Source organism: Engystomops pustulosus, chromosome 2, assembly GCF_040894005.1.
Source record: "Engystomops pustulosus chromosome 2, aEngPut4.maternal, whole genome shotgun sequence".
NCBI classification, from domain to species: Eukaryota; Metazoa; Chordata; class Amphibia; order Anura; family Leptodactylidae; genus Engystomops; species Engystomops pustulosus.
This window is the reverse complement of record NC_092412.1, coordinates 11,221,217-11,244,000: the sequence shown is the minus strand read 5'-3', so window position 1 is coordinate 11,244,000 and position 22,784 is coordinate 11,221,217. Positions and strand designations below refer to the sequence as shown.

Sequence of the window (22,784 nt, the reverse complement as noted above, 5' to 3'; positions counted from 1 at the left end):
GGAAGGAGTGGGAGAAGTGCTCGGGGGCAGCTGGGGCTTCATTAGTATAAACATAAATTACGTATGAGGGGGGCACAAGAGCTTACAGTCTATGAAGATGAGTGGGGGACACGAGAGCTTACATTCTGTGAGAATGAGGGGATGACACAAGAACTTACAGTGTATGAGGGGGTGACACAAGAGCTTGCAGTCTATGAGGATGAGGGGGGTGACACAAGAGCTTACAGTCTATGAGGATGAGGGGGGTGACACAAGAACTTACAGTGGATGAGGATGAGGGGGTGACACAAGAGCTTACAGTCTATGAGGATGAGGGGGGGTGACACAAGAGCTTATAGTCTATGAGGATGAGGGGGTGACACAAGAGCTTACAGCCTATGAGGATGAGGGGGTGACACAAGAGCTTACAGTCTATGAGGATGAGGGGGTGAGCTTGTACAATGGTCCAGAGCATTTTAAAATAATTTAATAAATAAAAATCCGCCATCTTATATACAGTCCAAGGTGAAAGTCACTGTAGAGAAGCCTGGAGCTTGGTATATATCTGGTGTTTGCTATATAACCGACGGGAAGACGTAGAATGGATTAGTAAAGAGAGAGTTGACATTTCATGCAGTTAGCGAGTGTGATAGGCTTGCCTCAGTAGATGGGTTTTAAGAGCATGTTTAAAACTTTGGAAGTTGGGTATTAGTCTGATAGTTCGGGAAAGGTCATTCCAGAGAATTGGTGCAGCTTTGTAGAAGTCCTGGAGACGTGCATGAAAGGTTCTAATTAAGGTAGAGATTAATCTAATATCACTGGCGGATTGAAGAGAATGAGTTAGGCAATATACTAAGATGAGAGAAGAGGGATCGAGAGATGCAGCATTAAGCTGAGCTTTATGGATGAGGGATATTATTTTTTACTGTATTTGGAAGGATACGGGCAACCAGTGCAGTGATTGGCACAAATTGGAGGCACCCATGTAGTGTTTGGTCTGAAAGATGAGTGTCACGGGCACCCCTGCGATCCATATCGTGGATCGCGGGTGCACCCGGCCCAGCTCCTGGCAACTTACCTCTCCTGTTTCCTGTTCCCTTCCGGCCCCGTGCGTGGCCCCGCTCCTAGGACGCGCGCAGTGGTACTTCAAGATTTAAAGGCCCAGCGCACAGGTGATTGGCCATTGGTCATTTAATCCCAAGCTCCCATCATTCCCTGCCGGATCTTCAAGCCATTCCTCTGAAGAGATAGCCGTCCTTTGTGTCTCCAGCATTCCAGTTCCTCCTCCTGTGTTCCCGTGGTCCTGTTCCTGCGTTCCTGATCCGAGTGCCAGCTCCTGTGTTCCTGACATGAGTCCCAGTATGCCTTCCTGTGCTGTTCTCCCGAAGTCACCCCGGGTATGTACTGTCTCCTGAATTGCTACCTAGGCTGCCACCGCGGGCTATTCGCACCTGTGAAACGACCTGGTGGTACCCCGCCACAACAAGACCATCCTGCTTTGTGGCGGGCTCTGGTGAAGACCAGGTGCCACTTAGACTCTGGTCCCAGGTGTCGGCTAGTACCATCTCCCGCAGTGGTCCAGAGAATCCACAGACTCTGAGCTCTGACAGTAAAACCCGGCCATGGACCCTGCCAAGGAGCCACGTCAGATACTGGCTGAACTTTTCCGTGTTGTCGTCCAGCAGTCTCAGCAGATTGCTGCCCAAGGAGAACTTCTAGGACAAGTTGCTTCCACCCTTCAACAGCTGCTTGACTCTCAGCCTCAGCACCTGCCTCCTGTAACTACCCCTGCGGCAGTTCCAGCGTCTACCCCTGCGACTTCTCCTGTCATCCCGGCTTGTCCACCGGCACCAGAGCCTAGGCTAAAACGATCTATGCCTGATAAATACGATGGCCATCCCAAACTGCAGAGTATTCATCACACAGTGCTCGCTGCATATAGAGTTAATGCCATCTGTTTGTCACCGAGTGCTCCAAGGTGGCATTCATCATCGGCCTCCTCTCCGGGAAGGCCCTGTCCTGGGCTATTCCTCTGTGGGGAAGTTATCCAGTTATGACCACCCATACTACTTTCCTGGTGGAGTTCCGGTCCATGTTTGAGGAATCCGCACGAGCCTTCTCAGAAGAAACAATGCTACTGAACCTATGACAAGGAGACTCACCTGTGGGTGAATACGCTGTCAAGTTCCACACCTTGGCGTCTGAACTCTCTTGGAACTCTTGTGTCCTGAATGCCAATCTTGATGCGTGGTGGCGCCACTTCCAGTGCTTACCTCTTCTGTGTCTTCTAAGTCTCAGGAGGGTCTGCCAGCTTATAACTGGGACTTTGCAGATGTTTTTTTTAAGAAACAAGCGGAGACTTTGTCCATATGAGGCCTTGTGGATCTCCTTCTGGGTGCCACTCTTCCCAGAGGTCGTGTATATTCGCTTTGTGTTTCTGAGACTGCTGCCATGTCCGAATACATCAAGGAGAATCTGCAGAGGGGTTTCATACGCAAATCCTCCTCTCCGACTGGCGCATGTTTTTTCTTTGTAACCAAGAAGGATGGCTCCTTACGTCCCTGTATAGACTATCATGGGCTGAACAAGATCATGTTTAAAAAACGCTACCCCCTGCCGTTGATTACGGAACTCTTTGTTTGCCTGCGCGGTTCCAGGGTGTTCTCCAAGCTGGATCTACATGGTGCTTACAATCTCATCCAGATCCGCAATGGTGATGAGTGGAAGACGCCATTCAAATACCGCGACGGACATTTTGAATATTTAGTAATGGCCTCGAGACTATGTATTGCCCCTGCTGTCTTCACGGAATTTGTTAATGACATTTTCCGGGACCTTCTCCATACGTGTGTCGTGGTCTATCTCGATGACATCTCCAGATGACTCTCCAGACCTTGAATCCCACCAGACACACGTACGTCAAGTTCTTGGTCGACTTCGTGCCAATCATTTCTACGCCAAGCTGGAAAACTGCCAGTTTCACCAGCACAGCCTTCCATTCCTTGGTTATATAATATCCGACAGAGGTCTCCAGATGGACCCCGCGAAACTGTCTGCAGTTCTTCAGAAGGCCTCCAAGCCATACAGAGGTTTCTGGGTTTTGCGAACTATTACTGGCAGTTTATTCCGCATTTCTCCACATGGTGTTTCCCATCATATCACTCGCCAAGGAGGGTGCCAATCCACATGCCCGGTCTCCTACAGCTGAAGGGGCCTTCTCCAAGTTGAAGTCCGCTTTTGCCTCGGCTCCAGTACTCACTAGGCCTGATACGAACAAACCCTTTCATCTTGAGGTGGAGCGGTGCTCACACAGAAAGGTCCCAAGGGCCGAACTTTCACGTGCAGCTTCTTTTCCAAGACCTTTTCTCCAGCTGAGAGAAATTATTTGATTGGAGACAGAGAGCTGTTGGCCATCAAACTTGCTCTGGAAGAATGGCGGTATCTTCTGGAAGGAGCTCTTCATCCCGTGAGTGTGTTACCACAAGAAATTACTGTACCTCCAGATAGCCCAGCCCCTTAAATCCCAGGCAAGCCGGTGGTCATTGTTCTTCTCCCGCTTCGACCTGCTGATTCATTTTCATCCGCCTGACAAGAATGTCAAGTTTGATGCCCTGTCCCATGCTTCAGATGTTGTTGGAGAAGAACCAGCTCCTCGGCACATCATTTCTCCTGACCAGCTTGTTGTTGCAGCTCCAGTGGATCTTTGGCAGCTACCTTCCAGCAAGACATATGTTAGACCTGCTCTCTAGAAGAGGATTCTGTCTTGGGAACACTCTTCTCGTGTGGCTGGGCACCCTGCTGTAGGGTTCGTGACATCAATGGTTTTAGTTGTTCCGTGTTGGTGAGCCTCTTGAACAGTCATAAGTAATACAAGGTGTGGAAGGTGCCATAGGCTGATGCAGTTTTTCCACCACTACAACTGGAGAGAGTAAGGCCCAACCTAAGGGGTCACATTGTCTAGCAGAGGGGCAGGGGATAAATTCCAGTATGAGCCCATTGTACTGCAAGAGGTTAATGTAGGGTATACCTTCTGGCCATCCACAGGATCAGGGGAGTTAATGGCCAGCCCATCAAGGATCTCTGAAGTCAGGTCTGCCCCAGATTTTGGGCAACAGGCCAGGTATCCCGGTTGGAATAAGCTGCAGCCAATGGGGAGGCAGAAGACCCCAGCAATCAGTGCCATTGGTTCTGAGGTGGATAGAGGCTCTACAAGAGACAGGGATCTAGAAGGGGGCTGTAGGTTGGGGTCCTCATTTGTGTTGTGGCCCGGTGGAAGGGGCTGATGCTTAACAGACTCCATTGCTAGGGAATCTAGGTCTGTTAGGGCTGCCTCATGCTTGTGTTATTTGTATAATGGTGAGTATAGGGTAAGAGGACTCAGCACGCTGTTGGAGCTTGGCCACGTGTTCTAGGGCTCCAGTGTCACTGGTTCGCAGTCTTTGATGGAGAAGTAGACTGCACTGAGAAAGCCGCTAGAGGAGTGAGGACTCAATGCAGGATATTTTGGCCATCTCTATAAACTTTAAGGACTTTAGTGAGTGACCTGATGTTTTATTTTATAAATTGAAAGTTTTTGTCTAATGTACTTTGATTGCTCTGACCTGGGTTACCTGAGAGTTGAACCAGAAGTAATTCTCGTGTCTCGGTGCCCGGGTGTGTTTAAAACAAACAATGGATAACACTTTCTGTATTTTATTAAATTTATGCCTGAGGAAGGTTCCAGTATGGAACCAAAATGAATAGCATACCTTAAATAATAAATAAGTTCCATACCAGTCTTGTCAAATTTTTCCAGTTGAAGCGCCTCAAGATAACTCTGATGTCTGATGTCTAAAAACTTAAATTCTTCCAATGTAATTACCTTATTACAGCTGTTTGCCTGCTAATCCTCTCCTTTCTGCCTGCCTCAGCCCCTCTCCCTTCAGCTCTGTATTCTGGTTGTTATGAAGAATCCTTAGTGTGTAACAGGAGTTAGCGGATGGGCTCCAGGGGGAGCAGCGGGTGAAGGGGCAGGGCTATGCACTGTACTCGATCTAAGGCGCAGTAGTTAGAGGAAGCCAGGAGCTGAGGTGCATGTCTGCTCTCACCTGTCTGTTTACACAGTCTACCTCCTTCCCCTGATGCAGCTCTATTTTAAGGGAACCTACCACCACAAATCTACCTATAAAGGTAGATCGGGTGGTAGGTGGATCAATGGGACGTGAGGATAGCCCTTTTAAGGGCTAATCCTCACGTTCCCACACTTTTTTGTTAACTTTTATTAAACTTGTATGCAAATTTACTTATGCGGCTACTGGCTACTCACCATCCTCGTCCGGCGAACCTGCCATCTGCGCATGCGCAGAAGAGCAGGCCCGCGCCTGTTTCGGAGCAGTGACTGCGCAGGCCGGGCCTGCTCTTCTGCGCATGCGCAGACGGCAGGATCGCTGGACGAGGGCGCGCAGCTACGTGTAGCTGCGCGCCGAAGATGGTGAGTAGGAGGGGAAAAGAGGCTACCGGGGCGTGGAGTAGCCGCCTCTTGTAACCTCAGATGCGGCTACTCCACGCCCCAGTAGCCGCATGAGTAAATTTGCATACAAGTTTAATAAAAGTTAACAAAAAAGTGTGGGAACGTGAGGATTAGCCCTTAAAAGTGCTATCCTCACGTCCCATTGATCCACCTACCACCCGATCTACCTTTATAGGTAGATTTGTGGTGGTAGGTTCCCTTTAAGAATGTAGTGTGCACAAAGTATCATCCACAACCCTGAATTCCTTCCTTCCGTTATTTATTTATATAGCCCTACACAGAGCTTGCCAAACCATGCTCTGCACACCAACCCCTTTTCTCAAAGCTTTATCAAGGCTACAGTCCATCAGTGGATAGAAGGAGAAGGGTGAGAAAAGCTGTAGAATAGGTAGAATGTAAACTATTTACATCCAAGTGTGTGCTATGTCTTCTCCATCCTCCTTCTGGATATCAGCAGCTGCTTTAATGTCTTTCCCTGTTTTTTTTTCCTGCAGCTAGCAACATTACGTGCCCCATTTTAAAAATGTAATTCCTCTGTAACGTCCGTGCCAGTTGGCAGAATAGAAGACGTATATTTGTGTGTGAACTGTGGCTTAATGCTTGTGTTTGTATTAACTGAGCCACACCCTGCTCCTTGCATTTTAGTCCTGCCCAGCAACGGTTACTAGGCTGATGGACAGTTCCCTAGTGTACTGGGGGTGTGTCCGGGATCGGCCTTATATACCTGCCCATTCCCATTATACCTTGCTGGTTATTTTTAGTCTTGACCTATCTGTGTATCTGGTTCTGTTTTACCTGTCTCCGTTTGTCTGCCTGTATCTGTACCTGACCTGTATATAACCCGCTTGATCTTGACCTGACCTGTATATAATCTGCTTGATTTTGATCTTGACCTGACCTGTGTATATCCCGCCTGTACCTGTATCTGACCTGTGCATAATCTGCCTGAAGACCTGTATATATCTGTTGTTTTGTCCCTGTCTCAGTCCTGGGTTTGTATAGTGCACCAGTGTGAACACTGGTCTATTCCTGTATTCCGGTTACCTGTTCAGTTTTGTGTTGGTTTCTGTGCGCCAGTGTGATCACTGATCTATTCTTATATTCTTGTTACCTGTCCGCTCCACCATCCAGCAGCTGCCAGACGAAGTAAGTTTCCCCTGTCATGTTGTAGGGTCGCTCAGGGACCAATAGTAAGGTTCCTGATAGTGGGTTCGCCCTTATCAGGGCGGTTTATCTGCTTTAGGTAGGGCCTTAGCCCGCAGGGACGTCGCAGGGTGAGTTCGCCACGACTTACCTAGTCTGACAGCTAGCTCCAAGCCTGGTTGTGGTTGCACATTTGCTGGACGGGTGCTGACTTCCTCGTCTTGAAAAGTCTAACCTTTTCTTCTGTGGTTGGGCCCAAACAGCTCCTTAATTGTAATTGGTCAGATGTTGAAACATTGGTTGCCAAATTCAAAGGTTCACTTTGCCTATACCAGCCAAACTCCAACACTTGAGTCGGACGCTGTCCTTGTTGCTTACTGGGTAAAGTGCTTGGCAAAATTTTCTAAAAATTCTTCATTTTCAAAGATCTAAATTCTCTACTTTTGAAGCAAATTAAGCCAATTTAATTAATAACTTACATTTCCCAAATCTCTGCTTTATGTTTTCATGTTTTTTTTTAAGAATCCACGTAGTTTACTAGAATGTTATTTGGGTGCAATTTTTAAGATTTTTTTTTATTTAGAGGGACTTGCACAACTTTCAATTGACTGTGATAGACCTAAATAATAGAAAGACTTGTAAATTACCGCATTATGGAAACTACACCCCTCAACGTATGGAAAAGTTTTATAGGGGTTAAAACAAAATGGAGGTGCAGTGCATAAATTGTAATATTTTTGGACATACATTCATTTTGGGTGGAAAACATAAACATTCACAATGGATTAAATGACTAACAGTTCCACAAAGTTTGATACCCGATTTCTCCCGATTGTACCGATACCTCATATGTGGTGGTGACTGTTGTATGGGTACACGGCCAGGCATAGAATAGAAGGAGAGCCATCCAGAGCAGATTTGCATTGTACACATTGTACAGGCTCAAAGTAGAATAGAGGATGGACACAGATGAAGAGGGGGACCACAAGTTCAAATATATTTGTAAGTGGCGTATTGCACATCACAATTTTAAAACTTGCTAATATGGCTTGATCCCCTGAATAACCGCACCTAGTCTATACGTCCAACAATCATAAAACCAAAACCAACAAAGCCCCTCAAGGGGAAGGGGAAGGACAAGACTGACAATATACTTGTTGGGATTAAAACATTATTTTATTAATGACATACACAAAATTATATTGAAAACATACAAAAACATGCAACAAGAAAGTGGCTCCATAGTAAAGTATCCACGATGTGCAGTATAACAAGGATGGTAAACTACAGAGAAAGATGGCGGTCACACTCTGGAGCTATCGTATATGACAAATACTGCTTAAGCAACTGGGCAAATAGCAGCAAGCATTTAATGAGAGCTGTCAATCGATAAAGGTGTATAGACAGGGAGATCGATCAACCGTACCAAAACATGAAGAGAAGACCTCACCCCGTGCATCCCAGTTCTTACCTAGTAAAGAGGGATAAAGTTGTTCCACTGTCCAGGTAAACCGCTGCCCCGACGCTTGTTTCGGCTCAAATGAGCCTTCGTCTGGGGGACACAGGTGGCACTACCTCCAATCCAAGACAAGCATTTACAATTTTCCTGCAACCCTCCATCTATTATACACTAAGCTAACAGGGAAGTCCACCCCTGCCCCGGGAACCTTCATGTGGGTCATGGTCCACAATACTAGCGAGGCTTCCGATCACGTGATCGGAGCCTTGGTTGGCACACAGGGGTCATATAGTTTCTCCCCCATATGCTAGGATGAGCATCGGCTCACATCCTAAAGGGACTTTAATCAGCTGATTGGGGTCCCAATACCTCAACTCCACACTAGAAGGAGTCTCTACAACTGGAGAGCATCCTGTTTCCACAGCAACCCGTGTCTGCCAAGCACGGTATAAACTTACATGTGGGAGTCTTCAATAGACTGGAAGAGGGGGTAGGCTAGAGCCACTCCCCTGCATGGTGGATCTTACAAGGAGGAATTAGATAACTCCTTACAAACTGGGCAATTAACCCCTAACCCTCGCTGCAGTCTCTTTCCACTTGATAAAGGAGTGATATTGGACTCCAAACCGTGTTGTGTTCCAGAGATACTGAATAATACATTTTTTACGATACCTCCTGTCCACATGAATACCTGTGTGCGCCAATTGAGACAAAAACCCCTCTATCTACCGAACTTGATTGGGTAGACTGGTATGGCAACTGTGTTTTGACGACCCCTGTCCTAAGGCAGCACCTGGAGGCACGTACACCAGTTATCACACGTCCAAATTGAGTTGTGCCTAATCTAGCACAACAAAATCTGGTGAGCCTCATTTCAACCCTCCTTTGAAACACCACCACTGGCTACAGCAATAATACTACTCTATAAGGATAAGGATTACCACCCCACATCATTTCTACAGGAAATGATACTTGACAAAATGTAATGAGAATGAAAAAAACAGCAAGGATGGACTTGCTGCGGTAGGGAGCCGCCAGGTTGTTCCGCAGGTGCGACTAGTCCCGCGGTGGCAGTCAAGGTGGGATGCAGGAAACAGGAACATCAGGAGCGTATGGGAATGCTGGAGACACAGGAGACATGGAGGCGTCTGGAAATGCTGGAGGAACACAGGAAACATCAGGAGCGTGTGGGAACACAGGAGACACGAAGGCGTCTGGAAACACTGGAGGAACACAGGAAAGCGTCTGGGAACACTAATGGGCTTTCTCTTCCTTAAGAGCAGCTCCCTATTCCTACAGTCCCAAGTAGCGGAGTAAGTATCACATAAATACATGACTGTAAGCAGCATCTTTTAAGTTGCTTGGAACTGCAGGAAGATTCTTTGAGTCCTGTCTGGTGCTGGGGCGATGGCCCGGGTGCCCACAGAGAGGGTTCTGAGTGCCGCCTCTGGCACCCGTGCCATAGGTTCGCCACCACTGTCCTAGGAGGAAAGATCTGGCGGGGAGTGAAGGGAGGTGCCGGATTATAAGGGCGAGGCCAGATTAGCCGAACCAAAGCAGAGGACGCTGGCCCTTACAATTTTAAAGAGCCGGCGCGCACTGGCCCTAGTGAGTGGGGACGCACGGCCGTGCGCGGCCTAGTCAGGGAAGCCGGCGTGCTGCCTGGACGGGACTGAGGCAGCCACTCCAGAGCCGCCAGCTTTCAAAGAAGCCGCTGGCTTTGAAATCGAGGCAGGCGAGGAAGCCGGCCTTGTAATTGCTGGCAATGAAACAGCTGCAGAGGTATGGAGACAGGCTGGAGGTGCTTCTGGAAAGCTGGAGCCGCACTGGGAAGCTGCGGAAATGGAGCCTGCATCTGCCAGCAACATCTGCCAGCAACCTTGGAACAGTCCATGACCTTGACGGGATCCATGGCCGGATCTTACTGTCACACTTAGTATGGGGAAGAGTCTCTTTGGGAAGAGTCTGTGGACCCTCTCGACCACCATGGGAGTTGATGCTAGCTGCAACCTGGGACCAGAGTCTAAGTGGCACCTGGTCTTCGCCAGAGCCCGCCGCAAAGCACCACCAGGGTGCCACCAGGTCGTTCTGCAGGTGCGACTAGTCCTGCGGTGGAAGTCAAGGTGGGATGCAGGAGACAGGAACACCAGGAGCGTATGGGAATACTGGAGACACTGAGGCGTCTGGAAACGCTGGAGGAACACAGGAAACACCAGGAGCGTGTGGGAATGCTGGAGACACAGGAGACCCAGAGGCGTCTGGAAACGCCGGAGGAACACAGGAAAGCGTCTGGGAACCCTAATGGGCTTTCTCTTCCTTAGGAGCAGCTTTAGGAAGCTAAGTGTGGAAACCTTGGAAGATCCTAGGAGGAAGGATCCGGCGGGGAGTGAAGGGAGGTGCCGAATTATAAGAGTGAGGCCGGATTAGCAGAACCAATCCAGAGGACGTTGGCCCTTAAAATCTTAAAGAGCCATCGCGCGTGAGTGGGGACGCGCCCGGCCTAGTCAGGGAAGCCGGCGTGCGGCCTGGACGGAACCGAGGCAGCATCAGGAGCCAGGAGAGGCGAGTCCGGGCTGAGGGGCGGGAACACTGCACATAGCGGAGCATGGGTGTACCTGCGATCCGCGACATGGATCGCGGGAGCACCCATGGCAACATCTCACTTCAAAGTAGATGTTCTGTATGATACGACCACACAGGACCGTGAAAGAAACATGATCTAGAAGCTGCTCAGCAGCTTGTCAACATACTGGTATTTCTAGTCCTTAAAGGGGTATTCCAGGAATCAGCATAATTCATATACAAGTGGGCACTCAAAATATAAGCTAATGTGTAATTAGTTTTTGTTTAAAATTTTGCTCCCGTTAGCAGAAAATGCTGGTGACATAGACTGTAAAGAAGAATTAAAATGCTACTGGCCCTTTAATCAGTCCGTTAATTTCCTCCGCGCGGTCCGTTGCAGGACAGAAGATGGCTGCTGGTCACATGTCCACATCACATGTCCTGTACCTGCCTGGGCAGGTCATGTGATCACCACTATGTTTGCCTGCAGTCGGTTGGTTGCAGTGCATCCAGTATGGCCAGTGTTTGGGTGATGGCAGTTACATATCATTACTATGGTAACAGAGCAAGAAAACCTGTTAGATCATCACTGGGAGCAGAGCATAAGAGGTAGGGGAGGAGTTACTGAGAACTAAAGGATCATGGAACTTGTAGTTTCCAGTGGCGGCCATCTTAGTGATAACTCCACCTACTTTAGAGAGGCCATACATTTTGTAAATCATAAAATCAAATTATTTAAGCTCCGTTTTGTGACTAATGACATTGAGTATTGTTGTATTCATTTATTTATATCATCATGGGTTTTTGTGTCAGACGTTCATATTCCCGGAATACCCCTTTAAGAAGCTAAGGTGCGAAACCCAGGGTCGGGCAGTGACTTGGCGTCCTCGTGGATTTTATATTGCGCAATTTTATCTGATCGTATGTGAGTAGAATTAATAATAAACTACTGAACTTTTGGAACTGTCTACAATGTGTCCACATTTTTTTCTCTGTATAGTGGGATATGCTACTAGGAGAATCTTAATGACTAGAAATATATTTGAGCGGTTCCGTGTCTGGATGGTGCCTTATTTTCGTCTGGAATATTAATGGTCCAACAGGACACGCGATTTGCAACAGGACAAGCGAGGTGTACACATAATGCATATGAATCTGGATGAACACTAAGGGACTTGAAGACTATATAGAGCTCCGGTCACACCATATTATATTTTCTTCAAACCTTCGGATGCCTTGGATCCATCCTGGGACCGTTGTTTGAGCTCCCTCTACAGAAAAGTTGCTACATCACTTTGAAACTTTTATGATATCTAAGACCTAGGGGTTGGATGTTGTATCCAGTCACTGTTCCCCGAAGTTTTGAAGTCTTCTGTAGGGGTGGAGAAGAGAACCTTTTCCTTTACCTTTTTTCGAGTAGCTACAGTGTTGGCTTGTTCTCTGGAAAACACAGGCTGTTTCCAGAATGGTGTCCAATTCTGTCCTGAAGACAAACTCCCCCACAAAGGGGATACTGCAGAGCTTGGTTTTAGAGCGAATGTGCCCCGCCCGCAGAGAGCTCTCCGAGATGCGTTTGTCAAAGCCAACACACTTTCTGTTTCTTGATCCCAAGACAGGACAAAAATTCACCATGCTTGTGAAGAACAAAGCTTCATGCTTTATTAAGGGACAATTACTCCAACACTTTATCTATCGTGACAGCTAAAAAGAATAAAGCAACACGTTTCAAACGCACAATGCGTCCTTCATCATGGTACTTGTATGGTTTGTGAACCAAAACACTTATATCTGTTAAAAAGGAGCCGCACTGATCATGGCACCTGTGATCCGGAGCCAAAACCCGGACCGGATGACAATCGTGCCATGTTGTCTGCTCCAAGCTTTATATCTCTTAAAAACAAATACAATACACAACCTACTATACATACCATACTTTCCAGAATACATACAATGTTGCCAACAAATATTGTCTCAAACTTATATGTTATGAACCATATATGTTATCCTATATGAATCGGACAACTTCCATTAGAGCAGCCTGCATAAATAAATAGACACAACATAGCAAACTTACTGTTATATTTCCATCCGTTAGTTCCTTGCTATACGAACAGTCCGTGCATATGAACACGGACCTACACTTAGGGACTATGTCCCTTTGCGAGAGGTAACGGACCCGGCGCACATGTGAGAGACCCAGCGCATGTGCTGCATCTCCGAACACCATGCATAAGACCATAACGTAACGTCCCATGTATCCACACACAGTGTCGGTAAACAGGCTAATATAACTGGACTGTTGAAAAATACTAAAAGTTTACTATTATAAACACAGGAAATGCAAGAAACAGAAAGAGTAAGTTCATATTCCTATCTGAACACCTGCAGACCTCGGTGCAGCAGCGACACCTGCTGCATATCGGGCGCACGGTCCTTAGTGAATCCCGGTAGACCTGAATCCTCGTCGGAGAACGCACCGCTGAATCGCTACTGGACCGGGTAAGTAAATGTGCCCCAGTGTCTTACAAACTAGGATTCTTTTCTATGGATCCTTACATTCCTGAGAAATCAGCTTTTTGAGGGTATCATTTAACGGGAACAAGCGTCGACGCTTGGCCTTCAAGCACCAAACAATTTGTCTTCCCTGGATTTTGGTGGTATAAAGTCCTCTATATCCAAGTTCTTCCTTATGGCCTTAAGCAGATTGTCAAGTTCTTCTGGCTGAAAGAGATGTCTGGAATCTGTGGTTTTAATAGAGTCCTTGGAGCAGTAAAGTTCCTCCCCTTCCACATTGGAACATGATGGTGTCTCAGAGTCGTTATCCTCCTCTTCTGAGACAGATGAAATCCTATCTCTTCCATCATGAAGTAATCAAAGCAGACCTTCCATATTGGTTTCTTAGAAGAGTCATACATTGAGTGAAACGTTACATTTCTTCATTTTGCTTTCCTCAGCTTTTTCAGGTTTGTTAGCCTTTGCCTTTCCCCTTATAACTCTGGCCCTTGTCCTAAATAGGCTACTAAACCTGGTGTTCATTACAAAATAATAGTATAAGAACTTCGACACCCACTTATAGAGACTGGCGGGTGGAGGGGGACCAGATCTTCTCCATCAGCCATAATTAGGGGGGACAGCTCAGAGCAGCGAGACGCTGTATATAAAATGCTCAGACACCTCAGATCAGAGTGACTAGCATATTTAAATACCTTTATAGAGAGCCCATCCCCCTAGCAGCAAGACTCATCTCCGGCTTCTCGGCTCCAAGTGATGCTCTTCGGTCCCGAAACTGCACTTCTGGTTGCAGCTGGAAGCTGTCATAGCAAGCCCTCATGCGCGCCAGGAAATGTAGTTTCCAAGCTGGCGCTGTGCTTGATGGTGCAGACTACGGTGTGCATGCAGAATGTACGTCTGGGAGGCTACAGGGAAGACCATGGATGACCGAGAGTAGTAGCCTGACAGGGATTTTGCCCAAAGGACGAAATGGCTACGCCTCTGTCGGAGAGACGATATTTCTCTTGACCTGACCTCAGTAGTGACAGGAGCAACACTGGCGGGAGGATGTGGGAGGGGTCCTTTAACCTCTCTTGTTCCTCTCCCTGCAGAGGTCAAGCGGCATCCTCCAGGTGGGGCCGTAATTGGGGACAAAGTGGAAATTGACACTAAGGGCCCAAAGCAAGGTTTTTTTGGTGCAATACTTTCTATGAAACATCTGTGATGGTAAAAAGCCCAATATAACCCTTGATAAATTATTTGAGTGATGTAGTTTCAAAAATACAATCATTTGTGGGAGGTTTCTTTGTTCTGGTACTTCAGGAACTTTTCAAATGTGCCGAGCATGCGCAGAGAGCTCCTCAGGTGCCTTACACATTTGAAAAGTTCCTAAGGTACCAGAACTACATCACTCAAATAATTTATCAAGGGTTATATTGAGCTTTTTACCATCACAGATGTTTCATAGAAAGTATTGCACCAAAAAACCATGCCTTGGGCCTTAAGCGGGCCCTTGTAGCTGCGCGCTGAAGATGGATCGGTGGGCGGAACTCAAGAGGCTACCTGGGTGTGGAGTAGCCGCACCATGTAGACTCAGCGCCGACTACTCCACGCCCCAGTAGCCTCTTTAGAAAATTTGCATATTAGGGGAATTTAAATTCTTAAAAGTTCTGGGCCACAAAAGAATTAGCCCTAAAAGGGCTTTACTTCTATACATTAGAGGAACTACCTTAAAAAGTTCATCCGTGGTGGTAGGTTTTCTTAAATCATAGTTTGAAATGAAGTATTTAGACAAGCTTGTAGGAACCTCGAGTTGACTGCAAACCCTAAGTAGGAGTTTTGCCAGACTGCACAACTTAAGAAGGTAAGATCATATAGAAACCAATACACAATTTCCTGTTTCTCCCCTTTTTCTTGCATCAGATATTTCAAAGAATTTTTATTACTACATGGCACCTGTCCAACCGGAAAGGCTTTAAGATAATCCTGATAGTATTTAGCCAAAAGAAATGATCAGAAACAAATTGTATTTCAATCTACCGATTCTCTATTGTGATGTTTTTATTCGGTTACTTTTTTTATTTTATCATGTATTATACATAGGGAGGAGTCTGTTCTGTCTACTTCCCATTAAGTCCTAACGCCACTTGAGAACTCATTATCTATTATTAAGGTTCCGGCCGGATCAGAAACACGTCAGATCTAAATTTTGGACTAAATAAATAATATCTATAATGGAAATCACTAAGAAGTACTGGTCAAAACCTCTTGTTTCTACTAAATTGTTTGCCGACATTGTAAATCAGCTTTGGGACGTGTGAGATTTCTGATGTTTAACAAAATTTGATGGATGGGCAAAACATTTCCCACATTCAGAACATGAAAAAGGCTTCTCCCCTGTATGGATTCGCCAATGTTGAGCCAGATAAGATTTCTGGTTAAAAGATTTCCCACATTCAGGACATGAAAATGGCTTCTCCCCTGTGTGAGTTCGCCAGTGTTGAACAAGATAAGATTTCTGGATAAAAGATTTTCCACATTCAAGACAAGAAAATGGTCTTTCCCCTGTGTGAATTCTCTGATGTCTAAGAAGTTTTTCTTTCCTGCTAAAAGACTTTTCACATTCTGAACATGAAAATGGCTTCTCTCCTGTGTGAATTCTCTGGTGTAGGTAAAGCTTTTCTTTCCTGCTAAAACATTTTCCACATTCCGAACATGGAAATGGCCTCTCCCCTGTGTGATTTCTCTGGTGTTTAACAAGATCTGATTTCTGAATAAAGCATTTTCCACAAGCAGAGCATGAAAATTGCTTCTCTCCTGTGTGAATTCTCCGATGTCTAACAAGATCGGATTTCTGAATAAAACATTTCCCACATTCTGGACATGAAAATGGCTTCTCCCTTGTGTGAATTCTCTGATGGTTAACAAGACATAATTTCTGGTTAAAACATTGACCACATTCAGTACATAAATATGGCTTCTCATCGGTGTGAATTTGAAGATGAATGAGAAGATTTGATTCCAAGGTAAAAGACTTCTCACATATCGGACATGAAAACGGCCTCTTATCTCCATGATTTCCCTCCTCTGTGGAAAGATGTGACTGATTGTCTTCTACTTCACCACAAGGAGATGAGGGGGGACGTCCATGGAGACCACTTGTACTTTCATCTCCTGAAAAATTTAGTCAAGAAATCAAACTCAGATTTTGCCCAGTCACAAGCAAAAGTAAACAGTCAGTAACATACAGTCATCTGCGGATAGAAAAAAATCACGTAAATTAATTGTAAATATAAACCGTTGATGTATAATTGGATTAAAATCCTAAAGAATCAATGAAATCCTTATAAACCAGATGATATCTTTCCAAGACATAAGATGGTTGAGTAACCAGAGATTCACATCTCTCCCTGAAGCTGCGCCCAACAGTCCTAGAAAGTAGCTAAAGCAGGTGGGGTGGGATTTTTTTGCACTCCCTTGCGGAACTTAAGGTCAGTTGTCATTTTTACATAAACCCTGAGGACACACAAGCTCAGGACACACAGGAAGTGAGAGAGAGCGGCCTCCGAGAGCGGATGTGACCTCCAACATGGTACACTCGCCCACAACTCTAAAAGGCTCGGAGACACCTTTCATAAGCCACCGTGAAACAGAGCTCAGCCGGTAGACCGCCACCAGTTTCTCGTTAGATCCAAGCCTGGTGTGTAATGGAAATAAATTGGGCAAGAAGCCAGGCGGAGTTATGTATTAAGACTAAGACCATGGACGTGTGGATTTGTGGATCCAGATAGAAGCGCAGCCAAGGTTATATTTGTACATTAACTGATTAAGGACAAGGGTTCATAGGACCTCCAGGACCAGACACCATTGGGGGAATTTATCAATGCATTACATAGTCCAACCGTGTGGAGCTCCGTAACACTAGATTTTTTAACTGCGTTGCTGAATTCTGGCACGGTATAAGAATGTTGAGTTCTACTTTTCAACCTTTTAGCTGGTCGAAACTGTGCGTCACCCTTATATCTTTTTGTCACATGGACTATTTCCCAACAGAACACACACATTTTCAAAAGCCCACACCCCCTTTAGTCAAACTTATTGGAGAAATACCACACAATGGTCTAACACCCTTCATAAATATGTTGCAAGTCGTTTCACTAGTCTGGTGCAGGTACAGTCTACCACATCACATCTACCACCAGCATCAAGGATTGTAAACCAAGCACACTGGCATAATGGTGTGCGTCCCCTAGGGCAGGATCTGTTCTTCTTTTAGCTTCTTTACAAAAAAAAGGCCTTTAAAATTATGTAAATTAGCCTGAGGAGCAAATTGCATAATTTTTAGAGGATTTTTTCCTTAAAAACAAGGGCATGGGGAGCTCAAAGAAGAGTGGATATTGCCAAAAGGGGAAAACAACCACTTAGTAAACAAACTACAGATACTCGGCCCCGCTTCTTTTCATTCCGATCCCGGCAATGGTCTTCTTTAATCTCGAAACACGCCCAGGATAACCTAGAAAAAAAAAAGACTTAGCAGCCAAGAGCACAGAGACAAGATGTTCGTCGCTCCAGGATGCTAATTATGCACGGCCTTGCCACCTCGTGCTGGAGAGGGAGGTGACGTCATGCGGGAGGCGCAAATTCATGCCTCTCACGTGAAGTCACCTCCCTCTCCCATGCTGCCAGCTAGGTGGGGGAAGTGGCGAGGGCGTGCCGGACATCTTTCTTTTCTAGGTAATCCAGGCGTGTCGACATTAAAGAAGACAAGCTCCGGGATCGGAATGAAGAGCAGCGGAGAGCATCTGTAGTTTGTTTTTTGATTTACTAAGTAGTATTTCCCCCAAATTTGTCAGTTCTTGCAGGTGTTCATTTAATGGCCCTAACTTTTTCATTTTTTGGGCTACCGTATTAGATTTAGAATTTTTACTTTAAAACAAAATTTTAGGCATAAAAGGGAATCCGTCACCAGGTTTTACCCCAATGTTAGATTTAAAATATATTAATATCAAAAGTCAAGCCCTGGGTTATCAGAGTGCTGTTCTCAGGGGGACTGGTATTTTTCAGGAGGACACTATACAGGTGAACAACCAATCGAAAACAAGCCTGGGGCATTGAGGCAATATTCTCATGGAATATGATTGTTTCAGGAGGGCGATAAACAACCTGATCTACCGAATTTCTCCGAAAAATAAATAAGTGTATTATATTAATTTTTGCTCCTAAAGAGGCACTAGGTCTTATATTCAGGGGATGTTCTATTTTCATAGGGGTCTTATTTTAGGGGAAACAGGGTAGGCGTCAAAACCCTCTTCCCAAAGAATAGGTGTTGTTTTAGGTGGACAATAAATATCACCCCAGGAGATCAACAAACCATTTGGGACAAAGACCTGGCCAATGAGTGCCTATCCCAAATACAAGAGCGCTATCCTAATGAAGAAGTGGACTACTGCACCAACGATGCCAATATATCTTATTAACCCGTGGAGATGAGTAATCATGAAGGCCAGAAGATACCTGTGTAGTCGAGGTCGAGGGCGTCTTTGGGTGGGATAACAGTGTGACATGTGTATGTATGACCAAGATATACATGTAATTGATGGTGCTGCGTTCAGGGACATCATTGATCAGATCTCCTGAAGTCCGGCGCTTGATGTCAATCACATGGGAGGAGGTGTTCAGAGGCAGGGAGAGCTTGACTTCAATGTCTCCCTGACTTCATACATCTCACTTCAAAGTTGATTTTCTGGATGATGCCACCAAGCTGGGTCACAAAAGAAACATCATCTAGAAGCTATTCAACTGCTTGGCAATATACTGGTAGTGGTTTATTAAGCCAATTTCTGATGACAGGTTCTCTTTAAAAATATCCTTAAAGAGGTGTCTCAATGTAATATGTATCTAACAGCTCTTAAAGGAAACCTACCACTGCTCGCATGATGAAATCATGTGAGCAGACCACACTGTAGGCTACTTAATGCTGATGCCGGCACATAGTTTAGTTAGGCTCGGCGAACTTTAGTTTAGCTAAAAAACTATTTTCTAACATATGTTCCTGGATATAAAGAGGCCTCTACACCATCTGCAAACTCCCTATTCTATGATATATCCAGCACGACTGCGAGTAGTTGCTTAAGGAACTATCTACTTCTTCGACTCTTGGCGGCAAGCACTCTACTGGCTAAATAGACATAAGCAGCGACTATAGGAACATGGTAGTAAAGAAGATAGAAAATATGTTTTTGGAGACTCTTTTCACATATGTGGTTTCCTCCTTTTCTATTAGAGAACTCGTGAGTGTTTTATCTGTCGTATTTGATCTTTCTTATGGGACGTACTATCTAAATGTGCCTCAGTGGGTAATGGGGTGGGAGTACCTGTTAGTGCATACACTGTATTGCGATTGGCTCTTGTGTTTAGGAGCCATTTTTCTTGTTTTTATTATTGGGTTAAAACATTTTGGAGTATTGGGGTGAGCTGCAGTGTGGCTCTCCCCTGCCTCCCCTCATCATCCCTCGCAGGTGTCAGTACTTCCGCCTGAGGGGTTCCCGATTGTTGGGGCCGATTTAATAAGGCTACTGCGATTTACACACTGTAAGGGGGATGTGGGATCACTCTGTTTTCTTAGTTGTGAGGGGAAGGGGTGGGAATTTGTTCCTAGTAAGCACTTTGGACTGTAGCAATTACTAAGAGAACTGTAGAGCGATTTATGTGGGTTCAGGTCTTAAAGAGGACCTGTCACCCAGAAAATGACCCCCACCAAATGTGCCCCCCCCATTATCCTCTCCCCAGCAATTTAAAAAAAAAAATTATTTGTGGTAAGTGGATTTAAACCGATCCGACCTCTTACTAAATAAGAGGTTGGATTCTCGTATCTTGTGTCAGGGGAGTCGGCCTTATTCATAAGGGGGGCGGCCGACACACCCTCAGCACGCCCCTGTCAGAGGGGACCTGTGTACACAGCGCGGACGCGCCGCACTAACAGCGGCTGCGGGATATACACTACGGGGGATACGGCCGGGATACACACAGCGGGACCTGTATACAAAGCGCGGCCGTGCCGGGCTTACACACAGCGGAGAGCCGGCAGAGATTACGCAATATATGCGATGCTGCCGGCTTCTCCTATAGGTCCCCGCTGACAGGGGCGTGCTGGGGGTGTGTCGGTCGGCCCCCTTATGAATAAGGCCGACTCCCCTGACACAAGATGTAATATTACACTATACAAGGCACTGGTTCGGCCTCACCTGGAATATGCTGTCCAGTTCTGGGCACCGGTCCATAAAAAGGAGACCCTGGAGCTGGAGAGGGGACAACGTAGAGCCACAAAACTGATAAGGGGTATGGAGGGTCTTAGTTATGGGGAAAGATTAAAACAACTAGATTTATTTAGTCTGGAAAAGAGACGACTACGAGGGGACCTGATTAATTTATATAAATATATGACTGGTCCATACAAAAAATATGGTGGTAAGTTGTTTCAGATTAAATCAAATCAAATATAAAGATTCAGCTATTTCTAAAGTGGAACAATATCCTGCGTGCAACCCAGCTTTTCCAAGGTCCTGAATTTTAAAGTTGTTTTTTGAGCAAAACCACTCAGATCAGGCATTACACAAGATATGTTTCTGCACCAGTGTCAAGGTATGTCTGGTTTACAATGCATTAATACAAATGGTAGATCTCCTTAACGACTTGGCCTTTTTTAGTTTTTTCACTTCCATTTTTCACTCCCCACCTTCAAAAATCTATAACTTTTTTATTTTTCCACATGAAGAGCTGTGTTATGGCTTATTTTCTGCGTAACAAATTGCACTTCGTAGTGGCGGTATTTAATATTCCATGGCGCGTACTGGGAAGCGGGAAAAAAATTCCAAATGCAGTGAAAATGGTGAAAAAACACATTTGTGTGCCCCAAATGACATGTCTATTTTATTCTTTGGGTTGCTACGATCACAGGGATACCAAATTTGTATAGGTTTTATAATGTTTTCATACATTTAAAAAAATTAAAACCTCCTGTACAAAAATTTTATTTCTTGATTTTGCCATCTTCTGGCGCTAATAACTTTTTCATACTTTGGTGTACAGAGCTGTGGGTGGTGTCATTTTTTGCGACTTTTTGGCGTTTTCATTGCTATCATTGTTAGGACTGTACGACCTTTTGATCACTTTTTATTAATTTTTTTATATTTTCCAAAATGGCAAAAAAATGTCATTTTTGACTTTGGACGCTATTTTCCGTTACGGGGTTAAACGCAGTGAAAAAACGTTATTATATTTTGATAGATTGGACATTTTCGGACGCGGCGATACCTAATGTGTTTATGATTTTTACTGTTTATTAATATTAATATCAGTTCTAGGGAAAGGGGGGTAATTTGAATTTTTAGGTTTTTTTAATATAATTTTTTTTTTTTTTACTTTTTTTTACTTTTATTTTAACTATTTTTCAGACTCCCTAGGGTACTTTAACCCTAGGTTGTCTGATCGACCCTACCATATACTGCCATACTGCAATATGGCAGTATATGGGGATTTTACTCCTCATTCATTACAATGTGCTGATAGCACATTGTAATGAATGGGTTAAAACGAGACAGCATCGGGCCTTTGTGAGACCCGATGCTGTCATGGCAACGGATCACCGCTCCCCGTGACGTCATCGGGGAGCAGCGATCCGCGGCAAGATGGCGGCGCCCATGCGGCGCCATCTTTTTGAAGCCTCCGGCAGCATTGCCGGCGGCGATCGCCGTGAAAGCACCCGCGATCGGTGCTAGCACCGATCGCGGGTGTTACCGGTAAGCCTTTGCTGCAATATGCAGCAAAGACTTACCGGCTATGGAGAGGGCTCGGCCCGCGAGCCCTCTCCATGCACCGGGACCCGGCGCGCGCCGTACTAGTACGGCGCGCGTCGGGAAGGGGTTAATGCAGGTTCTATGTTTCACTGAAAGATTCCCATGGCTGATATTGGGAGATTTTAATAATATTATAGATACAGGGGGTCCCCTACTTAAGAACACCCGACTTACAGACGTCAGGAAAGGGTTGTATACCGCAGTTGTAGTCTGAGCTCATAGGGGGAGATTTATCATCAAGTTTCTGAGGTAAAACAGTTCTAGTTGCCCATGGAAACCAATCAGAGCTCAACTTGCATTTTATAAACAGCTGTGGGGAAATGAAAGCTGAGCTCTGATTGGTTGCCATGGGGAACTAGAATAGTTCTGCTAGAAGAGAATTCTGATAACTCTCCCCCATAGACTTTATTCGGTGTAATGAGGGGCTGCCTCTTCTTTAAAGGGGTTATCTGAGAGATAGCCATAGGGGGCTGCTTAAAAAATTAAAGATCTACTTACCTTCCGGCACCCTCCACTGTCCCGCGCTGCTGTCGTAAACAAACATGGCCGCCGGAGCAGTGCTGGATTCAGGCGGGCAGGGAGCCGAATCCAGCACTGCTCCGGCGGCCATGTTTGTTTACATGGCGCCCGGACCGGAGCAAAAGCAGCGCAAGACACTGGAGGGTGCCAGAAGGTGAGTAGATCTTTATTTTTTTAAGCAGCGCCCTCTGGCCACCTTTAGTTTTTTTTCACAACTCTCGGACAACCCCTTTAATGGTTTGGGACTGTACTAAAATATGTTTAAAAG

General features: G+C 45.6%; 1 protein-coding gene across 1 annotated transcript in view; it reads right to left on the bottom strand.

Moving 5' to 3' along the window:
* LOC140116889 (uncharacterized) overlaps window positions 1-22,784 on the bottom strand; it is a 448,339-nt gene that overhangs the window by 43,433 nt on the left and 382,122 nt on the right. The window contains exon 9 of the mRNA XM_072133322.1: window positions 15,448-16,316. Coding sequence (XP_071989423.1) covers window positions 15,448-16,316 — 869 coding nt within the window. The remainder of the gene's footprint in view (window positions 1-15,447; window positions 16,317-22,784) is intronic.